Genomic DNA, 19,502 nt, shown 5'->3' with positions numbered 1-19,502 from the left:
TGTCGCGCCTAAACTTATGCTGAGAGCACGACAGATTGAGAGCGAGTTGCATGCGTTACTTGATTTTTGCACAGTTCACGCGACCGAAGAACAACGTACAATGCGAAGTCAGAGACACGAACCAACTTATTAGATTTGAATGCAGAAACGCAATGTAATAACCCAAGGGGTGAAATGAGCTCGGCGTAATAACCCACGAGCTCGGCTGTAATAATTATCTGCGAAGCCGATCCGTCGCCGAACTTGTCTTGCTCCTCGGGCCCTGCCCGTCGCTTTCGCGCCTATCTGACTGCAATAAACTCGTGGAAACTTATGCCGCTTCCTTTCTTCTGCATTGCGGCTCAACCAACCGCACCACAATTTGTCGGCACGCCGTGAATTGTGCCCAAAAACACGCAAGCGTGGCGCACGCAATGCGGAAGGTCCCGCTTTTTTTGTCTACACAACGAAAGTGGATGGATGGATGGATGGATACGGCTGAACCATTTACATCGGGCGGTGGCTCAAGCCACCTAGCCATGTCTTGTGAAATTTTACTCCTGTCTTGCTTTTAGCCACCAATCAGATAACCTTCGCTTGGTTACTTCTAACCTCTTAAAATCCACTTTCCCTTCACTATCCCTAAACCCCAATGCCTTGGGTAAGTCAGCCCCGCTGCCTTCCACTGTAGGGTGAAGCCCTTTACAGAAAAGTATCAAGTGTTCAGCCGTATCCTCCTCCTCTCCGCACGCAATGCACAAAGTGTCTATCTCCTGGTACCTGACTCTATACGTCTTAGTCCGCAAACTCCAGTCCTGCTGACGCCAGTCACTGCTGACGCCAGCGCCGCCGCATCTCTTTGACGTCACGGCCTGACGCTTGTCTATAAAAGAGATAAGATCCAATCCAATCCAATCCATGTTCTTAGGCATTGTCGAGCAGAGGGACGCGGAAAATAGACTCTCTCGATCCTTACCTATATAGAAGCCACATTGAGTGTTGGTGCGCGAGGTAAAGGGAGTGGTGCGTGTTCAAACCAAGGCGCCAAGAACTGCCTGCAAGTATCTTTTAACGCTGACAACAGTTATTTTTTTTTTTTTCAGCTCATGGATGCTGTTCACGAGCCCAACTCTCGTGAATGGATAAGCGAGCCCGTGAAAGTGGCAGAGTTCAAGGAGCAATGGACAAACGCCTTGGAAGCAACGCGATATTACGAATCCGATGACATGAGTATCGGGGAAACTATCAGGAAAGCTATGAATATATCGGAATCTGCGCTAAAATGCTTGGAGGAAGATTTTCGGTGAGTAGCGTTCATTTTTTTCTGCAAGTTTTGCATCGTAGTCGTAGCGTTTCGCGTCTTGCAGTGCGGTTATTCCCTTGTGTCATAGCGTGTGAATGCATAAATGGAATGAAAAGTTTAGTTAAGCTGCAGTTTTTACTGAAGCAAACGGGCAGCACACTGCTAAGTGCTCGACGCAGTCCCTGTGTTGGTCAAATGTGCCAGAGCTAGACAAGCTTGTTTTAAGGCCTGTAGTTGACATTAGCTTCCGAACTGTTTTCAGGTGGAGCCTAGTGGTTGTGATGGCCCGAGCGCTGCGCGTTTCATTGGAATGTGTTCTTGACGATCGAACGCTGTTCAGACGCGCCGCGTTCTTCGCCGTGATTTATGTAAACTTCGTGGAGGTGCCCTGTGCAAATCTAATGTGCTTTTCGCTCCCGGTCACCGTATTGTGTATGTCATGAGGGTGTCTACAGATGTCTTCGTCTGGTCACTGCTTTTCGCTGCGATGCGTATCTGTTAGACGCGGTTCGTGAAGTCATCAATATCACTAAGCGCACACGTCTCTAAGTATTGACTGGGCTCGTAGAAAGGAAGCAGAACATTTGTTGTACAGCGAATAAAATTTCTGCTGTTATAACGAACCTTCGCATGCATGACAAAGGCCGCTGTTGGTTCTTTGTATGTGTGACCTATTGAACACAGTCACCATATTAACCAACCATATCAACAGCAGGAGAGGAGTGTAATAAATGGTATTGGTATGTGGGGTTTAATAGGGCAAGCATTCAGCCCGCTGTAGTAGAATGGAGAGTTGAGTTAGTTGGTAAATGAGGCTTAGCCATGATTCTGTGCTGTTCTTGGTGAAGAACGGCGCACACTGCCACTGGTAACTAAGCTTGGGAACACATTGCACATCTGGTGAAAGACATCACAGAGGGCGACTTGGAGGTTGACTTCCTATGTGAACACATTGAAACGTTACATATATCTGGCAGTGACGTCGCAGCAGTTGCCATTCTGGTGAGACAGAAGATATCTGAAAAGGACCACTTTTCGGCAATCTGCTTATTGAAATCTCTGCTGGCCTGCACTGCCGAAGCTATGCGTAGTTCACTGTCATGGTGCCTGTGACGTCAGATGCGAGCTATCTTGACATAGCTGATGGTGCAGCTCACATATGTACAGTGTTTTTTAAAACCAGCCCTATCCAAACTAGTTTTGTTTTAAAAGTTATCTTAGAATAGTTGCAACTGCCTTATAACTGTGGATTATGTAAAAGCAGGGCTATACCTATGTGAAATTTAGCTCCAGGCAGACATAATTGTCAGATTATTATGAAGCATCTGTGTGACCAAACAGTGTGGTGTAATCTTAATATAAAGAAAATTTTTCCTACTGGGTTTATAGCTTTTCATTTTTTAGGACAGAGCCAGTAAAAAAATCGGTCTGTTTTCAATTTGCCAGGAACTTCAAAGGACATGTTTAAAACCTTGTCTTTTGAAAAAGTTGTCATTTGCTTACATAAACAAAGGAGGGAGCTGAGAAATATCAAGTCGGCTCTGTGTTGTTCATCTGCAGTTAAAGGTGCACTAAAGAGGAATCTGATCTCATCTTTTTGCCACGGGAACTCTATCTGCACGTTCCGGGCATTCCTAGAAACTTCGTACTATTGTCCAGTGCGGCCAATTACCCTAATTAAATCGGATTAAACGTTCCGGCTCCCGGCCTTTTTTTTGAACTCACCACTGTACGTAGGAGGAGTCAACCAACTCGTCAGCCAGTCCCGTGGCGGCTCGCCGCTCTGCCATAGGCGTAGTGATATGTAAATCAGAGTCCACTTGTATGTTTTTTCCGTGAGCCTGATTTGCAGCTATATTGTCTGCGACTGAAGCTGTTTATTCACAGAAACCTAAAAACAAGATAAAAGCGAAAGTGAAGCCGCCACTAGATTGGTTGAAAGGCACTCCACGCGTTGGTTGACTCCGCCTACCTACCGCAATGAGTTAAAGAAAAAAGGCGGGAGCCGGGACGTTTAATCCGATTTAATTAGGCCAATCGGCCGCATATGACAATAATTCAAAGTTTCTAAGAATGCCCGCAACGTGTAGATAGTGTTCCTGCGGTAAAAATACGAGTTCAGATTCCTCTTTAGTGCACCTTTAAGACCGCAGGCATAAGAGGCGATAGGAAATTTTGTAGTAGCTTCATGCTGGCAGCGAATAAGACATACCTGCATCTTTCATGGTCGAATCGAGTCAACCTTCTATTTGTGGCAGGTGCAGCAAAAGACGCAGCATTCGATGTCCCCACAGAATGTCAAAGGAAAGAAATCAGTAGGGAGCAACCTTTTATGCTAGCATGCACAGTCTACATCTAACTTTATCATGTTGACATGTTACTCACAAAAGGACCATCTTTTAGTCCTTAGTCACCTGCAATATTCTTGAAACGAGCCATTACACTAAAAACATGTCTTACAACGTCTAAATCAAGGCTGGGCCTTTTTATAGGGCTTGGTATAATTCTGCACTTGTTTCCTGCTGGCTAACCCTCAATGAACAGGTTCGAGTGCACCCAGCACTTGCGTTCACCGTGTGAAAGCATTTTAGAACTATGCTTATGTCTGGTATTTTTCCATAGCTTGAACTACATTAATGGTGGTCATGTGTTATGATGCATCAGGATGCTTAGTTTGTATTGCATCAAGATTTGAACAGCCACCGTGGTGGCTCAGTGGTTATGGCGTTCAGCTGCCGACCCGAAAGACGTGGGTTCGATCACGGCCCTGGCGGTCGAATTCGATGGAGGTGAAATTCTAGAGGCCCGTGTACTGTCAGTGCACGTTAAAGAACCGCAGGCAGTCGAAATTTCTGGAGACCGTCACTACGGCGTCCCTCATAGCCTGATTCACTTTGGGAACAGTAAAGTAGTAAGGTCTCTCTTGCAGGCCTTACTAGGCTCGTTATCTTCGTCGCACCAGAGGTGCCCCACCGCTTGAGACGGTTGCTTGATTTGTTTTATATACAAATATTTACATTATAAACATATTGATACTCGAGAGACAAAGTGGCAAAAAAAGTTAAACAACAAAAAGCTGGAACTGGCTAACACTAGGGGAGGCCCCTCCTCGGCATAGCTGAAGATGCATTACATCTGACCTTAGCCGAGAACGATTTTCCAGGGCTCCGGGCCCTGGTTTTAAAGACCTAAAGGCCGCCCGGCCCATATTCAGTAGCATCCAATCACGTCAAACTATAAACGTGTTTGGTTAAACAGGTGTATGACCGGCCCTCCAAAGTCCGTAAGGCATATAACCCTTAAAAAAAAAAAGAAAAACCCATTTTCTCAGAAGGCGCCACAACCCTTGGTCCGCAGGCTTGCCTGCCCGCTCGGTCCCGACTTTCCCAGGGGGATTAGCAATCGGTTTCTTTGAAGCTCGTCAACTCTGGCGCCGTTCCGCAATTAGAGCTGTCATCGGTCTCCGGCGGGGTGCTTCCTCTGTGTGCGACTGCCCTCTCAGTCCCGACTTTCCCAGGGGGACTAGCGTTCTAGATGAGCAGACGCGGCTTAAATTCCACACTGATACCCGTTCGATGGGGTTCTCAAATCTGGCCGCTGCTGTCCATTCGTCATTCCCATTGCTCCCCTCCTTGACAAGACTACTATTTCTCAAGATTTTCCCACGAGACGTTTGTCGCAAGGTCACATCGCGTCCGGTGTCTGTCAAGACGAGGGGGCTTCCAGCGTGCGAGGATTACGTGTGCGGCTATCGTTGACAGTGATGCTTGACCCCAAGATGGGTGCTTCTCTTCAGCGCGCTCCACCGCCGCCCGGGACAAGGGCGGGGTGTTCGAGGGTAGCCTGCAGAGTTGGTATACAGAGACCGGGTGACCGACCCTAATGACCCCGTGGATCATCGATCCCTTAAAGTGATGTTATACCCCCATATACCATAATCATCTGATTCTTGGTTTGCTCGGTGCAATATTCCACTAACGGTATTCTATCTGACCTGAAATTCAAATAGCAGTACTTAATTTCGAGCAGTATTGTACTGGCAGTTATATAATGCACCTAGAAAGAAATACCATTTGGTCCAATAGGGTATGCGTTCCAATTGGATCCACTTGGAAACAAATAGACTCAATGGGTCAGGCAGTTGAACTCATGACTCCAACTGAGCATCCCAATTGGATCATCCAGTTGGGGGGTGCAATTGGAGTGCATATTTGGAGCTTCCAATTGGAAACCCGATTTCATGACTGAGTTCTCTATATTGCTCTGTACAGGCACAGAAGAGCGAAAAAATGAGTTTCCCGAAAAAAAAAAAATATCTGCTTAATTTACTAAATTGTTTTCATCATTTCCACTATATATCTGGTCGTGATTAAATACAATAACTTTACTGAATGAACCAGCGGCACTGGCTTCAGGGTGAGGATCAACTGAATCGTACGTAAGGCTGACAAAAAGTCATTTTCGTGGACATAGATTGAACACTCTTGTTTTTTGTCGCCTCTTCAGGGTTTTAGTGTTCCAATGGCTTATGTGTCATGCATGCTCGCCTGTGGCCCACTTCGAGCTTCCACCTCAGTTAGGAGCCAACAGATGTTCTTACAAGCTCCAACTGGAACCAATTGTGTTTTGCAACCAATTCTACGGTCCAGTTGGTTCCAGAAGCACAATTGGGAATTTCTCAATTAGACCCTGTGGTATTTTCGGCTGGGTAGTTTCATTTAGGATTTCCTTGTGTTTTACAACGATGGCTGTTCGGTGCCCGTCCCTGGGTTCCGTCACCGTCGGCGTAATTGGTGTATGTCATTAACGTACCTACCGGTCATTAATGCACTCACCTTACATTACGGTCAACCTTGGTCGCATAACCCTATGGGTGGCTCTGTTTGGAAGAGCCGCCTGCCAAAACTAAATGCCTACCCAGCGATCTACACAGCTATCGCTGTATATCGTGTTACATAGTCATAACCTTCCTGCAAGTTTTTTTTCTTTCTTTTCAGCCCAGACAAGCTTTGCTGTGGACTAGAAAACCTGGACAGGACAAAAGTTCCAGAAGTCACTGACCTGGAGACCATAAAGTGAGTTCATTGGTGGATTCGTTTGATTTTAGCCTATATGGTTCAGTTCACTGCAGTCTACTGATGTAATGCTGGACATATGTGTGTACCTCTGCTGAAATCATCATTTAAGAGAAGACGTGACTGATTATGTGTGATAAGTAACACAAGCTTATGAATACTTATGTGCAGGGAACTGAAAAAAGAGCTGCAGAAGCAGAAAGAAGATATGACACATCGCTACAAGGCAGCCTTCTTTGTGCGCAGGTCTTGTCCGCTCACAAGTGTGGTACGTAAATAAATACTCTAGGTTTGATTAGCCTTCAGGTGAAGCTAATACAAGGTACTTTTCTAATGAGAGGCTTTTGTATGTACTTTTCCTGCATTTAAGATTGCCGCTTCCGTGCTGCATTAATGTTCAATGCCAGTGTCATTACTATTAGCAATGATTCTCAAACTGAGTTGAACAGAGTTGTTGGGTTCCTTGGAGTTTTTTGGTGTTCCTGGGGCTCTTAGAATCCATTCATGCCCCACCCTCCAACTTTCCTTCACCCACCGTATTCAGGTGTTAACAGTACTGTAATTGCTTATTGTAGAGTGGTTCACTGTGCAGGCAGTAAGCATTAATGCAGGAAACATGAGTTAACTTTGTCTTGTCTTTTCACGTTTCCTTTTGTTTTATTTTGTTCCCTTGCTCCAAGAACCTGGTGAGCGAACACTCTCGTGTCAAGCCCCCAGATACCGAGAGAGTTCCCAGTGGGGAAGCTGTACTGACGGTACAGGTCTTCAAGCCCATCAAAACTCCGGTTGGTTTTAGAAAAGTGCGCATGGGTTGTCATGCCTATCCTTTCAAAGTGAGCACTTTTGTCACATTCTTGGCATGTTGCTTTTGAAACTTTCTGCACAAAAAGCGAGAGAAAGGCCACGCCATTTTCATTCAGAACTAGAACCTGCCTTGTGGCTGCTATGGGAGAAGCAGCCCGCGTTTAAACATTGTGGAGAGCATCTTTTTGGTTGAATTTAGGGTTGACCCAGTGCTGTGGTGCAGTGGTTATGGTGTTAGGCTGCTGAGCCCAAAGTTGGGACTGATAAAACGAACATATTTCCTGATCACTTCAAGTTTGTCTTAAAGTCTCTGCTCCCTGTGCATACGGCCAGCACAACTAGTTATCATGAAATTGGTGACGTGCGAGCCGCGCCACTTCCCACTGCTCGCGGTATGTACCGGATGACTAGTTGTGCGGCTCCCGCATTCACATACGTGCATCGATTATGTTAAGAGTATAAGATTAAAGATATTCGTTAGTGAAATCACAAGTTGAACGAGGTGGCTTTATAATGCATTGAAAATAGAGCAAGCCAGCCAGTATTTTGAAATTGGAATTAACAGAAAGTGAAAATGCTCTTGAATTGCCCTTCTCTGTAATGGCATTATGGCAATGGTAAAGCAGTAGCAGTGCACTGTAAAACATGGAGGTAGTTTGTACCCTGTGAGTTTTGTGCACCCCGTGGCAGATATTTTTATAGGGGCATATTCTGCTGGCTCAATATTCTCAAGGGCTTACTGCGGAGTTCTTCCAACCATTTTGTTTTGATATTCATGGTATTTGATTCTCGTTAAAAGCATTTTGGTGTTGTTCATGTCTAGGATGATGGGGCATTATCCTGATCGTTGTGCAACTGCAGCTGCCTCCTTTGTATTTCAGGTCCTGTCAGAAGTGACAGTGCTTGGCAGCCAAACATTGCATGAATTGCGTGCAAAGATACAGTGTATTTCCGACGATGTTCCTATAGGAGATTTCAGTGAAAACCCAGACAAGCCTCAAGAACCAGCAGCCAGCGTAAGGCTATTTATCTTTCCTAACTTCTCTTGGCATTCATATCAGATTTGAGGAGGGAACCCATTTTTCAAGCTGTTTGTTGATAGACCCATGTGGTGCGCAGTTCGCAGCTAATGTCACATTTGGGTGGAGTGCTCAAGCAGCAATCTCCCCTGTAAAAAGAAAGTTCTACCTTGTCACATCTGCAAGGTAGTAGAGGCAGCACTTGCTCTGATGTATAGTCGCATAGACTTAAAAGCCCGGTGGGCACAAGCACCTTGCTTGAGAGCCGTTAGTTAGTCTTAGTTTTGCTTTTTGTAGCCCACTGCACATTGCTGGTGCACTGTACTATTGTGGAGAGAAGTGCCCAGGACGTGGCTCCGCCAACCGGAGCAAGTCAGACTGCATCACTGCGCCATCTAGCAATGTTTCGCCTGGTTCGGGATAAAGCTTGCGCCCTAGATATGGTGCAAGCCTGTACTTGCTGGCTTGTTCGCGTGAGTTGCTATTCACCCAGGAACCTTCCATGAGATGCCACTATGTGATGCCTATGTGATGCGCTATCAAATTCAGATAAAGCTTCCCAGGGCGGGCAAGGGGCACAAATGTCCCTTTCCACATAGTCTATGTTCGACTGTCTGGGAAAAGACTGCAAAAAGAGACGCAGTCAGAAAAAACGAGAAAAGAAATGTTGCCATTCAATGCACGCTTGATTAAGAGTATACTGCTCTGGCTCGGCGAAAGCCATGACAACTGCCTTGTCACCACCGCAGCAGACGCTTTCAACCAATGCCTTCCTGGTGGCATCTCGTGGAAGATTCATGGGCAAAAAGCAAATCGTGTCAAGGCGTTCAGCCAGTACACGCTTGTAGGCAAGCAAGGATGCGCATGCGCTTATTTTTGATCTTGAACGAGGTGAATCATCACTAGATAGCGCTGCGATGCAGTTTTCCCTGCTCCGGCCATTGGAGCCGCGTCCTGGGCAGTTCTGTCCCCAATAGTTCATCATTGGGATGCAGCCTGTACAGTGCTCCACACACTTGTTGAGAGTTCTAGAATAATGCGCTCTGGTAGACCATTTTTTGCATGATTATAAGTCGACCTATTTTTGAAATTGAAAAATCCAAAGTGGGCCTCAGTTACAATCAAATCAAAGCATAGAACCATAAATAAAGGCAAGACAAATGAGATACCTGGGATGCTACAGGGTGTTTGCTATTTTATGTTTGCTCGACGGCTTTACCTAGTAGCATTCGGCTATTCTGCGCGCTTGTTTGGTAGGGTTTTTCATTTTTTTTAACCTTTAACTGCTCACTTGGCGCTCATGGGAGTGTCGATAGTTGATGGAAGGGCTGCTGTTCCAGCCGTGGCAGCACCACCACTCGGAATGGTAGCACTTGGAAGAGCCAGTGCCGCTCATGCCTAGTTTCTCTTTGGCTCTGTTTGACATATTTGACTGCCCGCATTTTACCAGTTTTAGTGTAGGGCTTCGGCAGTCATCATTTGTAGTCCTGGGCTGGCAAGCGTTTGGCCCTAATTCATGGCGACATTCAAGATGGCTGCCATCCTTTATGCCGAAGAAACGAACAACTGCGTGCCTGGCCGCAAGTTAGACTTTTTGGAACGGGTGATGCACGTGTGGCCACTGCAGTTAGGCAAAATTTCAGCTGTTCCACACGATGCCGTGATGCGGATGTTTGCAAAGTTGGTGATTTCACTGGGCCAGCGATGTTATAACGACGTGCTGTGGGACTGCAGCAGTGATGATGGCAGCACTAGCAAGGTGATGGTGCAAGTGTGCACACGTAGTCTAGTGCCTAATACATTTTCATTTTGGAACGTGCTTGTGGGCACGCGTTTCTTTTTTTTTTTTTCCTGACATGCGATATGGGGGTTGACTTGCAATCTTGTATATACGGTACATTGGCAACACTTGCAAGACATATGTGACTGGACTAATCGGTTTATTCTGTATTTAGAAACAGATGCAGCATTTAATGTTACAACACTTCTCCAATCTTGTTTGTCAAGTTATCATTGCTGCACTACATCTGTGTTTAATTTTCTGACCAAACGCTGCACTGTTGCTTCTGAATGTAGCATGTCCCCGTGGCACTACAGCCCCAGCACTGGACCACTCATGTTGCACTGACGCTGCCGAGCTCTTCAGTGGAGCTGTAGTCGCTGTAGACTCGGCTGGCAGGGATTGCACCATGAAACAATAACCAGTGTGGAAACTAATTTTGCTTCTGGTGCTGTGAAACCTGATTAATTTGAAGCCGCCGCGGTGGCTCGGTGGTTATGGTGTTCGGCTGCTGCCTTGAAATACTCGGGTTCGATCCGGGCTGCGGGGGTCGAATTTCGAGGGAGGCGAAATTCTAAAGGCCTATGTACTATGCTATGTCAGTGCACATTAAAGAACCCCAGGTGGTCAAAATTTCCAGACTTCCTCACTGCGGCATCCCTCATAGCATCCCTCACTTTGGGACGTTAAACCTCCATAAACCAAATCCAGATCCCAAGAGAGGGGTTTGCAAACCAAAGGACCACACCCACATAGGTTACGAAAGGGTCCGAAAATACAAAGTGTTTTCAATCAGGCAGCTTTTTGTACATTAGGAGCACAGGTGAAGATATTCTACTCAACTGGAAAGCATCCACCGTTAAATGTGCCGCATTTAACTGTGCGCGCGGGGCACTATGCAGGGTTTGTAGTTGGACAGTGAAGGCCTTTTGCTAGGGTATGTTTTCAAGCCTTCTCTTGTCAACTATCCACTTTGCTCTTCTGTATCAACCCCGGTCAGCCAGGCTTTTCCTGGTGGCAGCGGCTTTGTCGGTACTTCTGGCTATACCCGCATCTGGGTTAGTTTGGGGCCGGGGGGAGCTGTAGAGCCATGTAACCCCCTGAAGTTTGCGTGGATTCGCGCCACTGTTGGCCTGCCAGCTGAATACAGTTTTGCGCAGTATTCAATGGTGTTGCTGATTGGTGTGTCACTTGTACTTCTATTTTCCCTCCAGAGGGTGTCTCTGAGGTGTTTCCCTTGGTTCTGGCCGCGTGATCCTCCCATTTTTTTTTATTGGATTGGAACTGTGCTCTCTCTTGCACTGTTCGCAGTTTTTGCTCTGGTACCTCTTCACACGCGGCAATGTCACTTGTGAGGAAGCTCCACTGCTGGCGTGTTGCTCTGCGAAGGAGGCCATGGAGGCCTTCATCATTCTGGAGCAGTTCCGCATTAACAGTCCTGAGAGTGTGCACGTGGTACTGCATCTGACATTAGGAAAAATCATTGTTGCTGTGCAGTATTCATCTCGATAGCAGATGACTGCCACCTTGGTTTTCGCCAAACAAATTTACTGTGATGCAAACGGTTTCTGCAATTTACAGGAGGGCATTCATTAATTCACAGTTCTCCCGATGCCTTGAATTCTGAAATGACGAGGTTTTACTGTACCGTTGTTTTGCAGTGTTGTGAGCACTTCTTGGCAGATTTAAACTTTGCAATGCCTCTCCATTGCATTGCAGGAAATCTACAAATCAGGGTTTTTTTTCATTGGAAACACATTCTACAATGACATGTCTGATCCGTCATGTAGGGACTACAGCAAGTAAGTACATGATATATGTTTGGAGGTTTTCAAATTTCTTGCTTGTTTTGCGCAGGTTTTTTTTTTTGTGCACTTGTAAAGGACAAAATATCCTGGTGCGTTCCTTTGTTTACTAAGCCTGGTATGGCAAAGTAATCAATCTGTGGCACTGAAAGAAAGCACCACGAATGAGTACATTCTCTCAAATAGATGTCCTTATAATTATATAGAGCACAATTAGGGGCGAGAGAGACTGATGTCAGTAGTAACAACACCTGTTCATAGGGAACAGTAATAGTGGTACTATATTGGGCACTTAGTTCATATCCTGTGTTTGTGCCTCCTCATATGGCTGTGTTTCAGAAAAGCTGACGTGGCTGCAGAATCTGAACCGTCTAACCTTTCTGGGGATAGTTCTGGTGGGCTGCACACTGTATTGATCCTGGCACCAGTGCAGTTGTCTTGCCTTTTGCTCCAGTGGCTGCAAAATTGGTTTCTAGCCTGCTGCAAATATTCTCCAGTTCAAGAGCGCGCTGCTTTTATGTTCAGGATAATGGTTGTGTGTTGCTGTGGTTGCAAGGCAAGAGACACTTTGTACCTGTGACATTTGGCAGCATCACCAAGTTGCTGTAACCGTGTCGCGCAGGGGCTGTAGCTTACCCTTTAATGCCTAAATTGTAAAGTTACGAACAACATAAATCATAATTCTTCATCGAGCAATGTGCTGCACCCGTATTAATAACTAACTTAATTTATGTTTCTGTACCTCGGGATGTAGGTAAATCCAAAATTCAAGACACTCAGCACGGGCTTCTGTATGCAACTAGCACGAGTTCAGAAAACCAGTTAATGATACCTGTTTTTAGCGGAGCTAGCCGCCGCGGTGGCTCAGTTGTCATGGTGCTCAACTGCTGATGCGAAAGATGCGACTTCGATTCCTGCCGCGGCAGGCAAATTTTGATGGAGGCGAAATTCTAGAGGCCAGTGTACTGTGCGATGTCAGTGCACGTTAAAGAACCGCAGGTGGTTGAAATTTCCGGAGCCCTTTACTACGGTGTCCTGCATAGCCTGATTCGCTTTGGGATGCTAAACCCCCGTAAACCATAAACCTGTTTTGGCAGTCCGCCTTTTTCACAAGGCCGCTCTGCGCATGCATACCTCTTCTCCTTCAGCTCCACTGGTTGAGAAAAAATTGCCAGCTCCTATTGTGCATGTGCCATTCACTAATGAACTGCGCATGCTTTATTTATTTTTTGCGACCTCAAAGGCCCCATTGAAGGGGTATTACATGAGGGATGGTAGCAGCTGTCAAGCACATACTTGCCACTTCGTAGGCGCAGCTGGCTCCTCATGGAACCAGATCACGCCTGCGTCTCCCATGTGCGTTTGTTTTCAACCAGTTGCAGATGAATTTCCACCACTCTCCAGAGGGTGCCAGAACTTGTGAAAAAGGCAGGTTGTAAGAAGGGGTGTTCGTGCCCAGACAGAAGTGCACGTTTCATTTGGAATAGAAGAAAACTATTTGGCCATAGCAGCGAATTGTTTGTGCACTGCCTCAGGGGGCACGCGACATCCTTTATCAGTCCATTCCTGTCCACTTAATACACTCTTTTTCATTGATGCTTAATAAACAAACTTGAGAGTGGCAATGGCAATGGCTTGTCACTGGCACATTTTTTATAGCCACTGCCTGTATTCAACAGTTTCCTCCTTCGATGAGGATGCACACAGCTTAGGCAGCTGCTTTCACATTGTCTTGCGGAGTAACACACGTCACGAGGCAGTAAGACCTGTAGAAGCTTATGCTAGTACGGATTATTTGCTGGGTCAGTAATTAATGACAAACTCCAAGGTCATAAATTATTTTTTTCCAGAAAGGGGGCTTTTTCGGCGTCTGGTAAAAAATGAACAGTCTTCGGAAACAGTGTATGCAGGGGTAATTTTTCATGTCGTTTATGTCAGTATGTTCTTTATTTAGGTTAGAGTTACCACAATACGATGAGTTCACATCAGTTGTCGTATGTGTGCTTCTTTGCTGGCTTTCATGATGGGCTTGGTGTTTTTGTTTGTAAGTGCTGCCTTCTGGGAATGTGTTGCCAAAGGGTTCTGCTCTGAAGTGCTGATGAAAATAAGGGCATGGTGCATTGGGACACTGCGTTGAAGGACTAAGAAGTGCTACTTGGCTTGTGCTTGGCCTTGCAGTCAGGCATTGCTCGGGTGTGAAAATCCAAGAGACGGATGGCTACGTTGGCCATCTAGCTTCATTTAGCATGTTGTGTGTGTGCCTGGCAGAGATGCAAACAGTGAAAATCTTCATCCCAGGGTGATCATAGAGTGGGCAAAGAACCCTCGGCGTGGGTTGGGACCATTCAAAACGGCCATCATGGAGGACGTTACGTTTGACGAGCTGGAGCTTCGCTTGGGCTATCCGTACGTCTATGTGCACCAGGGTAGCCGTGAACACTTGCTGGTGTTCAGTGACCTAAGGTAAGGCCTATGCTAGTAATTTTAAATGAAGTTGTTGCCAGGTGATGTAGTGTAAGCTGAAAGGAGAATCATACACAGCCTACCATTACGTGACACCTGAGCCCAGACACATTTCTCCAGCCTCAGTTTCCTTGGAAAAGCAAGATGTGTGCAGTGAGACTGTTTGGCAAAACAACCTGGCAGCATCTTTATATATTAACACTCATCTTCCATTGATTTATAACAGTGATTTTCCTTTTAACGCTTTAAGGCGCATGGCACTCTTTAAACCAACCACTTCTGTACGTTTTCTATGGTAAAATAACCCGCTTACTACAATGCCCCCATGCCGCATTATAGGTTATGACAATGAAGTCTGTCTCCTGAGTGCTTGTGCCAGAAGGTAGTGGAATGCGAAATCCTTGAAAGCAAAAAAAATGAAAGAAATTCCAGCCACTGCACCCTCCCCACCCTTCCCACGGCTCATACAATAGAACCTGCTTTCCGGCCTTCTCCGCATCGCCAGCCTCGGGCCTCACTCCCGCTGCCTTTCCACCACTCCGAACACAAATGGGCTGCGCCCAGTTGTGTGCCACCCTCTGAAACACGAATGGAACGCGCCGACAGCGCTGATCTGCTCGCTCGCCCCTCATTCTGCGCAGTTCTGCCAACGGATTTGGTTGTTTGTGTTAGTCGATTGCGTCGAAGTCGTTCCTGGCCACGTGGTTTCTCCATCTCTTTTGAATCGCCGCCGAAACGGAAGATGGCTGATCCGCTTGCTGATTACTGGACGACGTTGCCGGTGAAAAGAAAGCGCACGGCTATCGATTTGGAGACAGTGCAGTATCGTGAAGGGCTACAAAGACTGTAAGAAAATGGGTGACTTGGTTAAAAGTACGCACTATCGCAGCCGACGGTGTCGACGATCATCCGCTCCGCTGAGAAGTTCGTCAAAGAAAACTGCTCGCTTGACAGTGGGCGCAAGCGCATTCGACAAGGTGCCTATAGGGAGGTGGAGGAGGCCTTCTACGAGTGGTTTCTTGGTGCCCGTGCCCAGAACTTGCCTATCACCGAGCCGATTCTGGCCGCAGAGGCGAAGCAGCTTGCCCTGCTGATTAACAGTGTGGACTTCCAGCCAGGTAGCGGCTGGATACAGCGCTTCAAAGAGAGGCCATGGAGAAGGATGTCCGCAGGCTTCGCGCCAGGCAAGCAAGGCTGACTGCAAGCCAGTGAGAAATACGTTGCGAGATGCTTGTGGTGATTTCACCCCAGCGTTTCTTCGGGATTTCTCAAGCTGAGAGGTAGCCGCAGCAACCTTCTCGTATTTTTTACAAAGCCCCTTTTGGGGCCACCAAAATGGTGCCTCGGCGGAGCTCGCATGTCACTTGCCGTCTGTGACCCCTCTCTGCAGTTGTGCTTTTTTTCGTGCAACCCGTTTATAACAATTATCGGTTATAACAATGGAATTTTCGTGGCACTTGAATATTGTTATAAGTGGACTCGACTGTAGTATCCAACAATCTCAGCAGAGAACTTACAGGGCAACACGTCTGTAGAAGTGTACAGTGTCATGAGTAAAATGATGCTCCACATTATCGAAAGTCTTTATTCATTCTAGTTCATTCTGGTCTGGCACTGTGTCCAATGATTTCGTAGGGCATGAGTGAGGTGGCATGGTGGGTCTTCCACCATGCATCGTGCTAGGAAGTGTGGCTGGCATAGGTAGTATGCAGTAGCACAAGAGGGTGGACATCTTTATTGGCAGCATTAGCCCCACAGACCTCTGCAGGAAATTATGAGCTTGGTTGAATAATGGAAATATTATTTGTTGTTAGGCATTATCTGTGTGCGTGCCATATTTTATGCTGAGCATTGCATGCTTTTAGGTGTCATTACTGGCAGCATATTAATCATAGTGCCTGAAAGTGTGGAACACTAAGGAGGCCCGTGCACTGTGTGATGTCAGTGCATGTTAAAGAACTGTAGGTTGTCAAAACTAGTCTGGGAGCCCTACACTGCAACGCCTCTTTCTCTTTTCCTTCTTTCATTTCCTTTTTGATTCCTTCCCTCAATGTGTTATTGAGGTGTTAACTGACAATGAGACAGTTGCTGTGTCTTTCTTGCTATTGTAATTAGTTATTATATATATTATCATTATCTGGTGGTTAATGCTCGGAGATTAAAATTGGGTGACTTGCATTTCTTGGCAGGATGCACCATACCCATGATAGCCAGCATTTGCAGGACTACCCCTTTGTGGTGAAGACCTTTCCTGTAGGTAAACGGGTATTCTGTAACCTCTGCCGCAAGAGCCCAGCCAAGTGAGTATTTCAGATGGCACTAACAGATAAGTTTTGCTGCTTTGCAACAGTGAAGGGCTACGAATACAAGGTGGAAGCACGTTGACTCGGGTGTTGCCAGGCATTGTGACAGCCTTAATCAAATCTTCAGTGAGGGGCTGTAGAAGCCTTTGTATTGGAGTTGTCCTCATTATTTTCTAATGTTGTTTCCTGCAAGGTATTTTGTGAGCGATGTAAGTACATTGCTGTTTACGTTAGGATGACAAGGAGAAGACAAGAAGCTCCCATTTGCCGTTCTCCATTGCTTAGAAGTGCCTTGTTTTTAGTCTTATCACCCTGCTGACACAGGAAAGAAAATGTGCAGATGAACTGCCCAGGTGCCGATGGAAAGTGGCCCTTTTTCAGTCAGTCTTTATGAATGGCTAAGATGGCCAAACAAGCTGGGAAGTTGCATCAATCACCTCTGACTATCTTTGTTTTCCAGCTACAACAAATATTCTGTTCCATGCTTTGCAGTCCCATCCAACTGAAAGGCACACTGCCACTTGCCATTGTTTGCTGCCTCTGTTTGAGCAACTGGCAGAATTTTTATTGCAGGTTTCACTAAGCACCATACACAAGATACCACATTTACTCTCATAACGAGTATACCCAGTATAAATGCACCCTGTATATGAGTCATTGAAATGTAGAAAATATTAAATTGACTTCAATATGAACTTTACCCTGTCTAATGAATACCTAAATTTTTTTACAAAAAGTGCATTCATTATGCAAACAAATATGGTAATGCAGGGTAACTATAAAAAAAGAATATCATGTCTGATGAAAAAAGTAAATTCAAGATGGTTCTTTGCGTTTCTTCGGAGGGGCACAGGACCTCTCCAAACGTTAATTGGATGGTGTTGAAGGAGCAGACGATGATTGATGCCAGATGATGGAGACAAAGACAAAATATATTTACAGGATGTACATTGGCAAACTGCGTTACAAGTTGAGTCACACAGACAGTCAAACTGTAACTTAAAAGAAATTATCTCACACAGAGAAGACCTTACTCATCGACCGGAGGTTAGAGTCTAGGTCTGTACAATTACGTGCCACTGCACGGAGCCTCTAGCTCAACTAGACAAGACTGCCCTCCAGTGATTTTACATGCAATTTTAAAGCTTTTTCGAACAAAGAAGTTAGGGCGGGCATATTTCGAGGGCCGCAATAAGCTTCGATAACCAATGGAGGTAGTAGCCACAGCCCCTGAAGGTTGGACCAAACTGAGAGCCAGCGGCTGGGCTAAAAAGAAAAAGAAGCACATACAGAAAACATTCTGAAAACCCTCTCGCTGGTGGTGGTGGGGAGTTCTCACCCTTATTGCTTGATGCTTTCCCCTTCCCTGCCGCACCCGCGCGTCGCCTCTCGAAGTATGAAAAGTTGTTTTCCAGTTAATTTGAGGGACCACTGGCTCGCCGCAGGAATGTCAGATGGCGGAGAACCGCGACGCTTCGGTGCCATCGAGAATGCCAAAAAAAGAAGAAAAGAAAGGGGGCCCATCGCAGAATGCGAGATGGTCCGCATTCTGCCGCAGTAGGAATGCTGCCTAAGACCAAGCGGCACCACGTGCTCGTTGTGTGCGCCTCGCATGCTTTCCTGCCGCGCTTAACAAAGCCAGGTGTCTTCGGCCGACCCAGCGGTGCTGTCAAGGAGCCAGTGCCTCCTGCGCCTTTGCCACTGCTTGCGGGGGGGGGAGCTCGGAGCTTCACTGAGAGCTTTCCACGTAGACCGGAGGCCCGCAGTGACCGCAAGCTAAGCGAATAAAAAAAAATGTATGCGTTGGAGAAGCGCAGCCTTACAAAAAAGATGTTGGGTTGCACAGTGCTGCTTGATATTCATTTTGAATTTTAATTGCATGTTGGCAAAGGTCATAGAACCTATTAAGAAGGCAAGACTGGATGTCTAGCTGGATTGCAAGCTACGTTGTTGCTGTGAAGGGATCGTGAAAATGTTTAAATCATAGGAACTCGGTATATTTACTGTCGGGTGCCAGTTTACATTTCAATAAAACTTGCATTTTCTTTAGCATTACTATGCGAGGCCATCTTTGGCCAGCCAGAGCTTGTGGCATTGAGACACCTGCAGTATGCAACGTTTACAGAATTTTATGTTCTTTTTTTTAGGTGGGTGACAATTGGGAATCGGCGTGTCCCTGACGACCCCTATTTCTTTTGTGCTGTCTGTTTTCGGAAGTTCAACTACACTGCAGACAATAAGAAGATTGGGAGCTTCCAGGCATTGCCTTACAAGGATTGGAATGCAGTTTAGTGATCCTCGCTAGTCTGATAATGCATTCCAGGCAAAAAAGGTGATTTTGTACAGCTACATGCCAATGGTGTGTATGTGTTGTAGGAGCTCAAAACAGTTCTTGGTAATTAAATTTTGTTTTGCATTCAAGTCATACTGTATGGTACGCTTGAATTCTTCGGTGCAGTAAGGTGCAGTTTTCAGTGCTTCCACCCCTGCACCAAAATGATTGTTTGGGGCAATGACTCTAGCATTTCGTTTAGGGCGATTTCAACGCCTGCAGAACATGTTCACGCATTGACTCTTTCCTTGCCATGCAAAAATGAACGAATTCGGATTTTCTTGGAGAAAGTTTTTTAGGAGACTTCAGATGCAGCGCACATTGCAGAAGGAGGCGTATTCTTCACAGCCTCTAATCACCGCCGCATGACGTTATTGCCGCGCTGTGACATCGCGCGACGCAGAATCTGTACTGCCATGAAGTATTCCCTGCACATCTTCAACAGGCGCCTGCCAGGCAGTGATGCGGTTCCCGAAGGACCCTCGATGGCGTCATGTATGCACGACAGGTTAATTGTGTCTTAGCAGCAAACACATTCCTCTCTCACTTTCACATTTGTACAATCCCAACCTATATATAGGGCAGCCATTAAAAACGCTTTCCTTAGTGACCTCAGTGCCCTTCTGCCTTTATCATGTG

The 19,502-nt window shown here is 46.2% G+C and overlaps 1 protein-coding gene across 3 annotated transcripts; it reads left to right on the top strand.

Annotated features, from left to right (window-relative positions):
• The first annotated feature begins 873 nt into the window (after positions 1-873).
• On the top strand, positions 874-18,956 carry LOC144099055 (snRNA-activating protein complex subunit 3-like). 3 transcript variants are annotated; one of them, XM_077632083.1, is made up of 10 exons: positions 874-1,002; positions 1,083-1,282; positions 6,280-6,357; positions 6,529-6,625; positions 7,038-7,190; positions 8,043-8,177; positions 11,680-11,762; positions 14,064-14,228; positions 16,418-16,528; positions 18,679-18,956. In XM_077632083.1, exons 2-10 carry the CDS (start codon positions 1,086-1,088, stop codon positions 18,821-18,823), a joined length of 1,164 nt encoding a protein of 387 aa, XP_077488209.1. In that variant the 5' UTR covers positions 874-1,002; positions 1,083-1,085; the 3' UTR covers positions 18,824-18,956. The 3 variants fall into 3 exon arrangements, with proteins under 3 accessions (XP_077488209.1, XP_077488211.1, XP_077488210.1); XM_077632084.1 differs by having other exon boundaries at positions 900-990; XM_077632085.1 differs by lacking the exon at positions 14,064-14,228.
• Positions 18,957-19,502: the final 546 nt, after the last annotated feature.

The sequence above is a fragment of the Amblyomma americanum genome, chromosome 7, assembly GCF_052857255.1.
Source record: "Amblyomma americanum isolate KBUSLIRL-KWMA chromosome 7, ASM5285725v1, whole genome shotgun sequence".
In the NCBI taxonomy this organism is placed as follows: Eukaryota; Metazoa; Arthropoda; class Arachnida; order Ixodida; family Ixodidae; genus Amblyomma; species Amblyomma americanum.
This window is presented reverse-complemented; position numbering and strand designations above follow the sequence as displayed.